Raw genomic sequence first — 14532 nt, forward strand, 5'->3', positions numbered from 1 at the left:
AATTTTGGCCTTAAGACTTTTTAAATGAAAATTAAGATCAAACGCTTCTACTTAAATATCTTTTTAAGCCGAGTTTTTTTGACACGGATCCTTTTCTCTGAAAATGGACTTTGTTGGAAAACAAAATACTATGTTAGGATTTATTTATTATAATGTGCAAGAAAAAGAAATACAAAAAATGATTCCGCATCCTCTTGGTGATGTCACATTCGTGCTTTCTGGAAAAATTGGGGACCCACTTGTAAACAATACCACGTTCCAGGCGTGACCTTATAACTAGTGAGTGGAACTACATAATATGTTTTAAACAAAAATACCTACGAAATAACTACCTAGTACCTAGTGCCGTGTAGGACCACTCAATCTCGTTCCCATGAAAGTCTTAAAAGGCGAACAAGGGAAAGGCATGCATTTGCAGACTTGGTATTTTATTTTATTTTATTATTGGTATACTTTTTTTAGGCGATGCCCTAGCAACCAGTCACTATTTGAATCTCAATTCTATCATTAAGCCAAACAGCTGAACGTGGCCTGTCAGTCTTTTAAGTCTGCTCGCTCTGGGTACCCTCCCAAAGGAATACAGACGTGATTATATGAATAAATGTTGATGCAAAAAAAAATGGTTTTGACTGTTATGCCGCGGTATCTACATCGCATATTTCAAACTAACGATTCTCGATGTGTAAGCCAGTAAGATCCCACCGTGTCTGCGTCAACAAGACAAGATTCCCAAAATGGCGACTTGGCATCTTGATAAATATTTTACAAGATACATATTCTCATTTCGCAGTCGAGAAATGAAGTAAACAAACTTACATTTTTTTTAGATTTCTCAAAATTTCAAACGCGTTTTGTTGCAATACTGTTTTTGCTTTTCTGTCGAATTTTTTTTCTTTACAAGACTGTTGGCTCTGTTAATGTGATGAGTTTTGTAGGTGTTACTAATTTCGTCGCTTCTTTTTCAAGATGGCGTTAAATTTAAATTCGTCGTTTTCTTTGTAGGTGCCGCTAAATTGACGCGGGCGAAGCTGCGGTTATAGACATAGTTATTGTCATACTCGTAAAATTCATGGACAAGCCTGAGCCAACACCGTCTGGAATTTTCCATATTCATTGTTTTTTTTTTCTAATACCGTCAAGACAAGACATATAGTATTTCGTCTTATGATGGTTCTATTGTAATCTTTAATTTTATTGTATTACTAGTACAATAGATAGCATAGGTGACATTTAACTTAACACTATTGTTCTCTGTTCGCAGTAGGTACAGTCGTCATGTTACGAATGTACGAGAAACTGCAATTCAATACGATGATTGAGGTTAAACTTCGTGATGCGTATTCACTGCAGAGATCGTGGCAAGTGGAAAGAGGTAGTCTCTGCCTACCCCTCCGGGAAAGAGGCGTGATTTTATATGTATGTATTCACTTCCACGTCTACATTAATACCAACAAACGTTATAAATGCGATAGTAAATTTATTTGTTTGTTGTTATATCACGCGTTATCTTCCGAAACAATCTTGTTAAAATTTTGCGAAATATATTTATATATATATATATATATATATATATATATATATATATATATATATATGGGTGAATATACGCTATTTGAATTTCAATGGTCTTTAGAAAATGTTTATGTTAAACTTATTATATTATTGTTTCTCTATGTTTAAACAATAAATAACATGGCCTTTTATCTGGCCCACATAGTCTAATCACGAAAATTGTTTAATTTAAAGCATTATTAGCTTAAAAAATTAAAAATGTATACTCCTCTGGCCTTCCCATTCATGCATTATAATGATTGAACGGCAATATACTTTAAATACAAATACACAAATATGTTTTTTTTAAATTATTACTAACTGTTATAAATATCGAAACATATTTAATCAAAATACATTGTAAAAATATTTAATAATATGAAAAAAATAAAACTTGTTTTCATGTCATGTTACAAATACGTCACTTCATCTGGCGAAACTCTAAAGAACAAAAATTTCACTTAAAATCGCCAATTTGTGTTTTGATCTTAAACTGGGCGCGTCGAACAGTGTGAAGTTAGGGCCAGGCCACAACAGTGCGTTGCGGCGTCGCATCGTAAAAACAACATCGCACAGCTATGCGATGCGATGTCGCAACGCAAAAATTTCATCGGATACGACATCGTACGTAAAGACGCTAACCAACGTTTCAGTTTCTAGTGAGACATGGATCGCACTGCGCGTGTTCTACTTCTGCTTGCGTTAAGGCGTATTAAGAAAAAGAAACAGAAAAGAAAGTACTGGGTGCACCCATTACTGACAATTATGAATAAAGATGGAAACCACTTCAAAAGGAAATATGAGGCGCTAAAAGTGGACGAGGTTAAATTTTTCGATTACTTTAGGATGAGTGTAGGAAGTTTTGAAGAGCTTCTTAGTTTGATAAAGCCTCATTTACAAAAGAAATACATATTTAGAAAACCCATCGAACCTCTGGAGATGCTGGGATTAACTATAAGGTAAGAAAAAAATAAACTATTTATACTATAATCATACTGTTTAATCATTTTCACAATTTAGTGTTATTCAAAACTCGTAATCCGATTGTGTGTCATTCGTCAAATTTGTTAGTTCCTCATCGAAATTAATTTGTTCTGGCTCATTTACATCATCATTCCTTGGCGTTTGTGGAGACGATTGCATAGGCGCCGGTGATGTTTCGCATCCGCTTTGGAAGGCACTGCGTTGAATGGATGTTTGGTAGCCACTCTGCATAGACATTTGAGCTGTTTGATAGCCAGTCTGAACAGTTGTTTGAGATGTTTGATAGTTTGCTTGGACGGATGTTTGTGAAGTTTGATAGTGGCTGGGATAGTATGATGGTTGGTGTAAATCAGTTAATATCTGTAGGACACGACTTTGGAAAATTATTGTTTGATTATCATTCAATTTTTCCAATGATGGCAAAATTCCTTTAAAAAAAGATAAATGTCTACTTTCAGGTGTTTTTAAAGCAGCTATAATATTCTTCTCAAATTCGTCTTCGTCAATTTTTCTTTTACGCGATGCAGGCTGGTAACGTGGCATGACAGGTTGCTGGCTTTGTTGGGTTGAGGTGCTTGGTCTTATTTCTTCATCGTCAAGACTTGATGTTGTTTTATTTTGAAAATTCTTTTTCAGAAATAGGAGCTGGTCGTATAGATGATATTGTTTAATTTTTTTGGCCCCAGCTCCGGATTTACATTGCTCGTTTAATTTTTTTTCGTATTTTGTAAAATTATCCTTGATTCCTCTCCATTTTTTTATGACATCGTTACCTAAAAAAATATGAAGAATAATGATTTATTTTGTTTTTTTTTTTCAGGTACCTGGCGACGGGAAATACTTTTAAAGATATGCATTTCACATATTATCGTGGAAAATCTACAATAACAGAAATAGTAAAATTTGTTTGTCGTATTTTATGGAACATTCTTAAAAGGTTGGAATTACCAAAAATTACAACAGAGCTGATGGAACAAATTGCTCAAGAGTATGAAAAAAAGACCAACTTTCCTAATTGTATAGGAGCGCTAGATGGAAAACACATTCGTATATTGAGCCCGGATCACAGTGGATCCCTATTTTTCAATTATAAAAATTATAATTCCATTGTTCTATTAGCACTTGTTGATACGAATTACAAATTTATATATGTCGATATAGGTGCATATGGTAAGGAATGTGACTCCACTGTTTTTCAAAATTCAAAACTATACGACTTATTAAAAAAAGGTCAATTATCTATACCTCCGCCAAAACCGTTACCTGGCTTTCAAAAAGAAATTCCTTTTGTCTTCGTGGCGGATGAAGGATTACCACTGACAAATAATATAATGCGCCCATATTCTGGGAAGTTTTTATCGATAGAAAAACGAGTTTTTAATTATCGTTTGAGCCGAGCCAGACGATATGTTGAGAGCGCTTTTGGCATTCTCGCAAATAAATGGCGCATATTTCACCGACCCATTAATGTTTCTTACGATTTCACAATAGACATTATAAAAGCATGCTGTGTATTACACAACTTTGTATTGAATCGAGATGGCGCACAAACGTTTGAAGAAATGATTATTGACGATTCTTTGCAAATTTTACACGAAACAACACATGAAAGTAGAACGGAAGCTAACATAATCAGAAACGAATTTTGTAATTATTTTAATAGTAACATTGGAGCTCTAAGTTGGCAGTTAACGAAAATATAAATGTTTATAAGTACTTACCGATTTTTGATTTTTCAACAGTATTTAACTCCTCAAAATTTGAATATAAACTTGTACACACTTCCCTCCATGCTTCTGTTTTTAAATTTTTGTCTTTGAATTGTGATATAGTTTTGTCCCAAAGGACGGGACGTTCGTAAATTAAAGATATCAGGTGGTCGACATCGTACTCCGCCATATCGCTTAAAAAACACGTGCAGGTCGTTCAAAGTATGGACACCGACTAAACGGCAACGCGTTGTCGCATCGCAGATTTGTACGTTGCGCAGCGCATCGGATTTTCCACGATGCGTTGTGCGGCGTCGTTGATTTTTGCGATGCGACGCCGCAACGCACAGTTGTGGCCTGGTCCTTAGTAGCAAGCTAATGGTCTTGAGCAGAACTTAAATAATATTGCGTCAGTTTACGAATGAATTTGGGAGAGCGTGTTTTTGCCACTCGTTTGAGTATTTCCTTTGGTAAGCATATGTTTTCGTATTTTATTGTTGGAAAACTGTTTATTAGCACAATGCAAGGTTTATTGTGTGTAGATGTCATGTGTTACGTCAAACTGTGGTGCGAAAATCGAGTGATGTTATTTTTGTACGTTAAGTACGATTTTGTCACTTCTCTGGCGTCACTTCTGTGGCAAATTTCATGCCAGAGGAAATACATGATCGCCAGAGAAGTCACGAAATTCTGTTTCGTTAAATATCTTAATTAGACGGCTGATTTGGTGTAATGGTTAAGAAGTTGGTCATTACGCTTGAGGTCGCGGGTTCGATCCCCGCACAGTACAAACATTTGTGTGCATGAACGTGCCTGTAGTGGGCCATCCGCGGGGATCTCGGGCCCCAGGTACAAGTATTCTGCTACGCAGATGATACGCTTGTGGCCGCCTGGAGACATGAACTTGAAGCGGCAGAAATGATGATTCGTTCGTCGCGTTGGTATGCTAGGGTTAATGGTAGCCCTGAGCAAAACGGAGGCCATCGCCTTTGGCGGTCGAGGTTGGAAGACTCAGGCCGGTGTGTTCATGATGGTGGATGGGGAGAGGGTACATGTAATGCCACACATCAAATACCTTGGCATCATATTGGACCCACGGTGGAACTTCGGGGAGCACTTTAGACAGCTAGCTCCCCAATTAGTGAGAACCGCATCGGCACTCAGCCGGCTGCTGCCCAACATTGGTGGGCCTGGTGCTACATGTCGGCGCCTATATGCAGGTGTAACACGCAGCATGGCGCTGTATGGGTTGCCGATATGGGCGGATAGGCTCACTAGAGCCAACAGGGCCTTGCTGCGACGACCACAGCGTGTGGTGGCCATACGTATCTGCAAGGCCTACCACTGTGGCGTGGGCGGCAACCTGCGCTCTGGCCCAAAAGGAGTTGTTCTGGGAAAGGAGGAGGAGGGCGGAGATGCCGGAATTAGCGGGAGCGGCTGGTGTAAACTTGGCTGTGGTATTGCGGGAGCGATAGAGAACTCCGAATTCAGCTATTGTACTATCGGGGCGCTCCTTCCATCGCTTGACAACTGGTTGGACCGACGCCACGGCCAGGTGACATTCAGGCTGACGCAGGTAATGACCGGACATGGTTGCTTCGGTCATTACCTGCATCGGATTAGATAAGAGGCTACTGAGGTCTGCCATGAGTGTGGGGAGCCGGATGATACGGCCCAACATACTCTGGCAGAGTGCTCGAAGTGGTCGGATGAGCGGGCCACCCTCATGACCGCCTTAGAAATAGGGAACCTCTCGCTGCAAAGTGTAGTAGCTGCGATGCTGTGCTGCAAGAGGAAATGGGAAGTAGTGGTTTCCTTCTGCGAGTACGTCATCTCGCAGAACACGATCACTTTATCGTGCGCGCCTACTGCCTCACTAGGGTCACTTCCCGACCCTGGGATGGAAAGGGCGGCCAGCAACTTACTGGTCACCTATTACAGCAAGATTCCCGGCACAGAAGCGCCGGGCAGCCTGAGAGCATCGTGGTGAAATTCCTGCGATCCCATGATGCAAAATCATCACCCTCAAAATGGCAAGAAGGGCGCACGGAGGGGTTTTAGTGGGTAGGCTGGTTTACTAGGTGCCAGGAGTCCCACACTCTCCCGGGTGTTGACCCGGGGTCTTGTCCGTAAAAAGGATTTCCCCTTCGATAACAAAAAAAAAGTATAGTAATTTCAGTATTTGAGTATAAAATATTTAGCTACACAAAAATTGTTGATTCTGATCTGAAAATGAAAGAGTTCATTTATACTGGAAACTGAAACTTTTAAGTTGTTTAAATAACCTCGAGACTGAAAGGTGTATCATTAAATAGTACTATTGTTTTGTTTTGTGAAAGAAGAGTATATTTTTTTTAGTAAGTTGGTTAAGAATACAGTGCTTTAAATGTTACAAACTTAGAATTTTGTGATTGTTTTATAATAAAAAAACTATTAAAGGGTAATATTTACTGTGAATTTCATCACAGATGAGACTGATAAGCAGAATATACTTCATTCTGTTATTTTAAAACGGGCATTGATAACTTAAGCATTAAAAAATAATAAGGTTGCATTAAGAAATTGTGAAGACTGAATGTGCCTTATATAATAAAAAATATTCTAATACAATAATTTAAACGTGTTTAATTTAATATAAGTCTCTTTACTCGTCTTATAACAATGGTGTGTCACTTTCCTGGTTCAATTTGTCACTACTCTGCCAGTAGTGTCACTCCTTTGGTAACACATTTTCCTCTGGTACTTATAAAACACCAAAATATGAGAAATTCTTCTGGCCTCCATCATTAAAACTTTAAAAATAGTGTCAAATAGAGAAATTATAAATATTAAATAGAATGGATAAAATTTCCTTCTGGGACACAAAAAAATCAAATAGCGTATATTCACCCATATATATATATATATATATATATATATATACCTACCTAAGGTCCCGTCCCTAGGTACCCTATGTCCTTCTCCAGACTCTTAACTATATATATATAGTTAAGAGTCTGGAGAAGGACATAGGGTACTTTTCATTCCGGTAAAAAGTATAGTTTTCGTGGGATTTGCGAAAAACCTATATTCTTTCAAAGGTGGCGCTAAATTCGCGCATGTTAAGCTAGTTTTTTTTTAATACCAATTGCTGCCCGTGATTTCGTCCGCCTTAAATTTTTACTTATCATGACATTCCAATGACTATAAGCTAGCTAGGTATGTATATTACTGCAAAGATTCATGAAAATCCGTTCAGTAGTTTTTCCTTTTGTGAAAGAATTAACGACATCCACTGATGAAGGGATGAAGTGGTCCTATTCTTCTTTATATTAGTGCCGGGAACGACACGGATTTTTAACGAATTCGTAATCCATCCAACTTCGCATTCACTTGCTCAACCAATTAAAACAATGCCCCATTTGGCAATCAGAAGTGGGGCTTGGGAGTGCAAGAGAATTCATGGAAATTTCTTGAGAAAGCCGCTTTGTCAATACCGTGTGAAGAAAAAATACATTAAGGTAGGTAGGTATATATGCATACATACATACGGTTCCTTGCGGGGTAGACAGAGCCAACAGTCTTAAAAAGACCGAATGGCCACGTTCAGCTATTTGGCTTTAAGATAGAATTGAGATTCAACTAGTGACAGGTTGCTAGCCCATCGCCTAAAAAAGAATCCCAAGTTTGTAAGCCTATCCCTTAGTCGCCTTTTACGACATCCATGGGAAAGAGATGGAGTGGTCCTATTCTTTTTTGTATTGGTGCCGGGAACCACATGGCACTTATGGGTAGGTATTTATGGATTACTAAAATTAAGTCTAATTCAAAAAATATCGCGCGTGTCTAAGTTTAATGAAATTGTGCACCTTTTGTATTTTTTTTATACGGAAACACCTATAATTATGTTTCCGTAATAAAAAAAAAATACAAAAGGTCTTTCCTTTTTTGGCAAACGTCATGATATTTTTTTAAAGTCTATTTGACAAGGCTATAAACGCAAAACCTTGGAAAACAAAAAAGTGAATGGATTTTGCGGAACGGTTGATTCATCAAAATTTTATGCAGACTTTGCCAATCTAGATAATTAGTACTTCAATGTCAGCAAAACTAACGTCTTAGATTTAATATGTTGATAGCTGTTGCCTTAGACTCTGTACGCGTGAAAGAATTATCATGGTTCTTTTTTTAAATTTGTCAAATTATTTGGTTTATGTCTGTTACAACATATAATAAATAAAAATTTCGTCAAAATCAGTCTAGTTGTTCCGCAGATAAATACAGATTATTTTTTTTATTCTTATTATTCTATTGTTGCTTTATCGCTCCCAATATTACTTTTATGTATTTGTTTGTCTGTGTACTTTCCAAAAGTTTTTCTTATTGTTTTTGATTAAGAAAAACGAATTAAATAGTCCTAAGTATGAACCTTGTTTATTTTATCTTTATTGCACAAAAATAAACACAGTTACAAGAAATAGTACAAAGTTATATAAAAGAAATAAATCCCTTGCAATGGCGGACTTATCCCATGAAAGCATCTCTTCACACAGATCTCAAACGACACAACTTTATTGCGAGACGATTTTGATGATTATATTTCTTTTAAGTAAAGATTTGCGGTTTCTCTTAACTGTTTTTCAATTACTTAACCAATAAACAACTTTATGGGCGGACAAACGAAAAAAAAACAGCTTTCGCAAGCAATTAGTTTTTTTACTTTAGAACTTTTCATCAAAACACCGATTTCTTTAATCAAATATTAAAAAACCCATTCAATGTATTGATGCTATTTTTGTTGCATTTTTTTCCAAATCCTTATCGAAAATGCAATCACTCAAACGGCTTTATAGGAAAGCGTTTCCGATAAGGCCGCCTTTTGTAATATTTATTTACAATATTTTGTCTATGGTCAACGTGCTTTCATTTTGGTGAAACAAAGGGTTAAATAATACATAATATGTCCATGGTTACATTATACATACTTTTTCTCGCTAAGTAACTTTGAAAACGCTGAAATAATTTCGAACAAACCTCTTTAAAATTTTCTAGTTTTTGAAAAAAAAAATTTTGAAAGTAGCCTTTCAATATAAAATAAACAATTCTATGTTAATCTATCCGATCATTACCCACAGACTCCTTCATCAACTTGGCTTTAGTCTCGGTTGCATGCTCACTACTCTGGAGAGGAGCCCGGGGCATGCTTTTGACTACGGATCCTGGATTTGGTGAGTCAGGTTTTTACACGAAACGACTCCCGTCTGACCTCCGCAACCTTTGCAGGGGAACCTAACCCGTATTGGATCATGGTTACACATCCAAACTATTTTGACAGACGTTTGCCATAGACTTACAAACGAAATGACACACAAATAGACATGTCTCACTATAAACTAGGTACAGTATGTTTTGCGGGGTCAAAGTTCATGTTTTTCTTACGCTTACATCAATCATAAATAACATAAGGTTATAGGCATGCGTCTAAATTCCCAGACAAATAGGCACTGTCCGCAAACATTCAAAAGTAAAATAAATGTGTATCCCTCAGAAAGGCATGTAACATCTTCGTCTTCATCGTCGCTTACCATCAGGTGAGATGGAAGACAAATGCCTAATCCAATATTTAATCTAAACTAATATAATAAAGTTGAAGAGTTTGTTTGTTTGAACGCGCTAATACCAGGAACTACTGGTTCGAATTGAAAAATTCTTTATCTAAATAGACCATTTATCGCGGAAGGCTTTAGGCTATATATCATCACGCTGCAACTATTAGGCGCGAAGAAATAATGGAAAATGTAAAAAAAAACCGGGAAAATTATTCATCGTAGAGGGTTTCGATGCTCGAAATAACTATTCCACGCGGACGAAGTCGCGGGCACAGCTAGTTCAAAAATAAATATCTCTTTGACGGGCACGTAACATCTTCATCTTCATCGTCACTCACCATCAGGTGAGATGGAAGACAAATGCCTAATACAATATTTAATTTTTAATAAATAGACCGCACTTAATATAACCATGTGACGTCATCACAGCCTCGGCTGTCAATCAAGTTGTCTCACTCACTATTGTTAATTTCACACTTAAGTTGCGTGAATGTGGACGAGGATTTTTCTGTAACAACTAAGCAACTTATAGTGCGCACGCGACTTTGTCCGCGTGGAATAGTTATTTTGGGCACCATTAAAGCCTTCAAGGATGAAGATGAGAATAATTTTCCCCGGTTTTCACATTTTATTTTATTATAAAAGATATATAGTTATACTGCGATGACACGGCTACACGAGGCATAACATGCACCGTCAGCATTCAAATCTGACTGTACATATGTCCGTTCTGTAAATTAATAACTCTATGGCACAATAATACACAAACGAACATCGGACGCGCGAGTTCCGCTCACAACCGGTCCCAGATTCAAGTCCTGCCGGTTCAATTTCCACAACGCTATTGTAGTACCTAAGCTATCCTTGTTAGTTGTAATTCAATCTGAGACGCGCAGGATTTCTTTAGAACAATGGCGAACAATATTCTATCTATATGAATGGATGAATGCATTTATTTGCTATGAAAGGAATACAATGGATGATACGTAATAACAATATTTTGTTCAGCTTATTCAGCAATTGATAATGGCGTATGATTCTGATAAAAGAGATATCCATTTTGTTCAGTCAATTTACACGTAACGTCTATAGCCCTTGCGGGGTAGACAAAGCCAACAGACTTGGGAAGACTCGAAGGCCAGGGTCAGCTGTTTGGCTTAATGATAGAATTGAGATTTAAATAATGACAAGTTGCTAGGCCGTCGCCTGAGAGAAGAATTCTAAGTTTAGGAACTTATCCTTTAGTGGCCTTTTACGACATCCAAAGAAAAGAGATGGAGTGGTCCTATTATTTTTTTCTATTGGTGCCGGGAACCACATGGACTAAGTGAAAACAGTGACCAACAATAATTTAATCATTATAATTTGAACAAAAATGGCCTCGAATCTTATCTATAATGACTGATCGTTTTAGAAATCTTTAAATAACATTAATGATTCGATACTACTTAATGTTTTCATTAAAATTAAGATATTAATTTTTATCGCTATACAAAAAATTGATAAAGTCCCCTGGAGAAAGTTCTTTTGTGTTCAGATTTATTTTTATGGGGAATAACAAAACGAACGAATAAAGAAATGCAACTAATGACGAGATTATGCGTTTATCGATTACGCATTATGATAAAATACTAATGATGCGTTTATCGATAACGCATCATCAAATCAACAAATAAAAAAAAGAAGAAAAGAGATGAATTGAGGATGCTCCACTGAACTCCACTGACAAGAGTTTGCTCTTTAATTCAAGGCGAATATGAGATACTGTTTTAATAACTTGAGTTTTATACATTTACAAAAATGTATTTATATATTTAACTGTTCATGCAAGCTAGTTGGTTTCGGGTGCTCCTGACTTTTTGCCAGAACTTTACTGAAAAAATCACGTCTATATCCCTTACGAGTTAAACATGGCCAATATTTTCGGAAAGATTGAAAGGCTACGTTCAGCTGTATAAGACAATGATGGAATTGAGATTCAGATAAGAGACAAGCTGCTAGCGCCTAGCTTATTATAGAATCTCGAGAGGCACAAAAATACAGTAATTAATTCTGTTATTGATACCTACGCTTAATATCAAACAAGAAATTCGATTTTTAAAATATACCTATAGCCAATTACGTCATCTCAATTTGATTTGAGAATATGTACCTGGCGCGCAGACGCGGAGGCGTGGGCGCAGAATGGCCGCACGTAATGTCAACAAACAAACTGGACTTGAAAATATTTGCGCCCGCGCCGAGTCACGCACGCACACACATAATAAACGTACACATCGATCGAGCGAAAACCACAGATGTGTGCGTGAAGTGTGTTGTGTTGAAAGGCAAAATGATAAAATGCATTACACAGCATTTCAACAATAAATATGGAGTACCAAGAGTACCGACTAAGACTTGCATGAAAAGAGTTATGAATGTGGATGAAGCGAAAGAAGTGTGCAGAGATCGTGGCAAGTGGAAAGATGTGATCTCTACCTACCCCTCCGGGAGAGAGGCGTGATTTAAGTGTGTATGTATGTATGCTAATCTGGGAGCAAAGAAAAAACACTGTGAGAGCCAGCTTATTCGCTTCCCGTGCAGAATGTAAAATTCAATCAAGAGAAATTATAATAACTTGGTGTTCTTTTAGGCGATAGGCTGGCAACATGTCACTTCACATTTGAATCTCAATTAAAACATTCAAGCCGTACTACATATAGCTGAATATTGGCCCTACCTCGTAAGGGATAAAACGTGAATTATATGTATATGTATACATATGTATGGGATAGGGTTTTTTTTGGGATAGAGACATTTGGTCCTCTATGTCGATGAAGGATTATGAGCTTTTTATCAAAAAAGTATGTAAGGTATTGTGATGAGTGAAGACAATAATAGATAACCCAAGTTTAAAGCTATCTTCAAGATTTAAGGCAAAGATGCTGAATAAACGAAAAAACATATTTGTAGAGTCAAGTCCACATTTTCACAGTTGAGTCCACAAATGTGGATGTTGATGTTACTAGAAAGGTAAAAGTAACGTACGCAATAATTTACATACATACATACATAAAATCTCCCCTCTTTCCCGGAGGGGTAGGCAGAGACTACCTCTTTCCACTTGCCACGATCTCTGCATATTTCCTTCGCTTCATCCACATTCATAACTCTCTTCATGCAAGCTCGGCGGTTTCGGGTACTTTTGACCTGACCCTTTACCAGGACGTCCTTAATTTGATCAAGATACGTTCGTCTAGGTCTTCCCACTCCGACCTTTCCCTCCACACTCTCCTTGTATATCTGCTTAATTTGTATGCAAAATTTAGTAAATTTAATTTCATACTTAAGATATTACGACGATAAACTCTATAACCGCAATATGATAAAGAGGCGAGGTTTTACCAGTACGTATTATTCCGCTTTTAAATATAGATTAACGGATTTCCCACGTACCTACATAAATATAAATCAACAAAAACACACGAAAACTCGGTTCCACGCGAGAGATCACGTACCTAAGCACGATTCGACAATTACGAAGCTCGATAAAAATATGGCGATGAAAATAGCTCCCCAATATAAAATATGGAAAATACAGAGTGTTAACTTGAGTCGAAAATCGAGTTTGGTTAGAAATTTGAGAGTTATAAATGTGGATGGAGCTAAAGAGTATGCGCAGAGGTAGTAGTAAGTGGAGAGATGTAATCTCTGCCTACCCCACCGGAAAATAAGCGTTATTTTATGTTTTTATATGTATGTAACAACCTTTCAATAATTATGGATAATTCATAATACTGGTAATTTTCTTTGCATAAATTTAGATTCACTTGCTTTGTCGCGACAAATTATTTAAAAGTTCATTTATGATGGCAAAAATAAAAATATTACACCAGCCAGGGTCTAGTTCTACAACTAACAGGCTTCGATTAGGGCCTACATTTCCTATTAATCGTTAATTTGTATAAATTTTTTATAACATTCTTTTTATAAAAATACCAAAAGAATTACAATCTCCTGGCTTTCAGAATAGAGGTAAAATTTGCCAAAGAAAAACAATCCAGACACTAAAGAAATCCCTAGAAAAAAAAATAAGTTTGCCACTTTTTCCCTGGAATTCTAATAAAGTTGGCAATCCTAGCTGTGAGTTAAATAATATAATTCACAGCTAGGCCAGCCGATTTTAAAAATGTCACATCGTGCCACATCTGTAAACATTCATTTTATTCCGCCGTGCGGACTTAAAACATACCGATATAAATTTGAAAGTAGCGATAAAATTGATTTATCTGTTCATTGATATTTGATCCAATTTCTTTGAACTCAATCGAATAGCAATCAGAGCATTGCCGATCTGTAAATTTGATATCTCAAATAATTTTTTTTATAAAAATTTCTGATTGTAACCGACAGAGCTAACTTCGAAAAATATATAATTTATGAGTATTTTTAAGTTGAAAAATAAAAAGGAGTTTAGACGTGAAGTTTAACAAAGATTGATATTTAAGTCCGTGTGGTTTCCGGCATTTAAGAATTATTACTTGATTACTTTCCCATGGATGTCGTAAAAGGCGACGAAGGAATAGGCTTAATAAACACGGGATTGTTCTTTTAGGCGATGGGCTAGCAACCTGTCACTATTTGAATCTCAATTCCATCAAGAGCCATACAGCTGACGTGGCCTTTCAGTCTCTTCAACACTGTTGGCTCTGTCTACCCCG

At 36.9% G+C, this 14532-nt stretch overlaps 3 protein-coding genes across 3 annotated transcripts; 2 read left to right on the forward strand and 1 right to left on the reverse strand.

Annotated features, from left to right (window-relative positions):
- The first annotated feature begins 2217 nt into the window (after positions 1-2217).
- LOC106134660 (uncharacterized) lies at positions 2218-4251 on the forward strand. Its single transcript, XM_013334759.2, has 2 exons — positions 2218-2510; positions 3356-4251. Exons 1-2 carry the CDS (start codon positions 2218-2220, stop codon positions 4236-4238), a joined length of 1176 nt encoding a protein of 391 aa, XP_013190213.1. The 3' UTR covers positions 4239-4251.
- Positions 2493-4588, reverse strand: LOC106134661 (uncharacterized). The gene is made up of 2 exons (XM_013334760.2): positions 4257-4588; positions 2493-3308 (listed from the first exon to the last, which is right to left on the reverse strand). Exons 1-2 carry the CDS (start codon positions 4432-4434, stop codon positions 2578-2580), a joined length of 909 nt encoding a protein of 302 aa, XP_013190214.1. The 5' UTR covers positions 4435-4588; the 3' UTR covers positions 2493-2577.
- Positions 4589-5199: 611 nt separating this feature from the next.
- On the forward strand, positions 5200-6234 carry LOC132902260 (uncharacterized). Its single transcript, XM_060946630.1, has 2 exons — positions 5200-5701; positions 5936-6234. Exons 1-2 carry the CDS (start codon positions 5200-5202, stop codon positions 6232-6234), a joined length of 801 nt encoding a protein of 266 aa, XP_060802613.1.
- The last annotated feature ends 8298 nt before the right edge of the window (positions 6235-14532 follow it).

This window comes from Amyelois transitella, chromosome 11, assembly GCF_032362555.1.
Source record: "Amyelois transitella isolate CPQ chromosome 11, ilAmyTran1.1, whole genome shotgun sequence".
Taxonomy (NCBI): Eukaryota; Metazoa; Arthropoda; class Insecta; order Lepidoptera; family Pyralidae; genus Amyelois; species Amyelois transitella.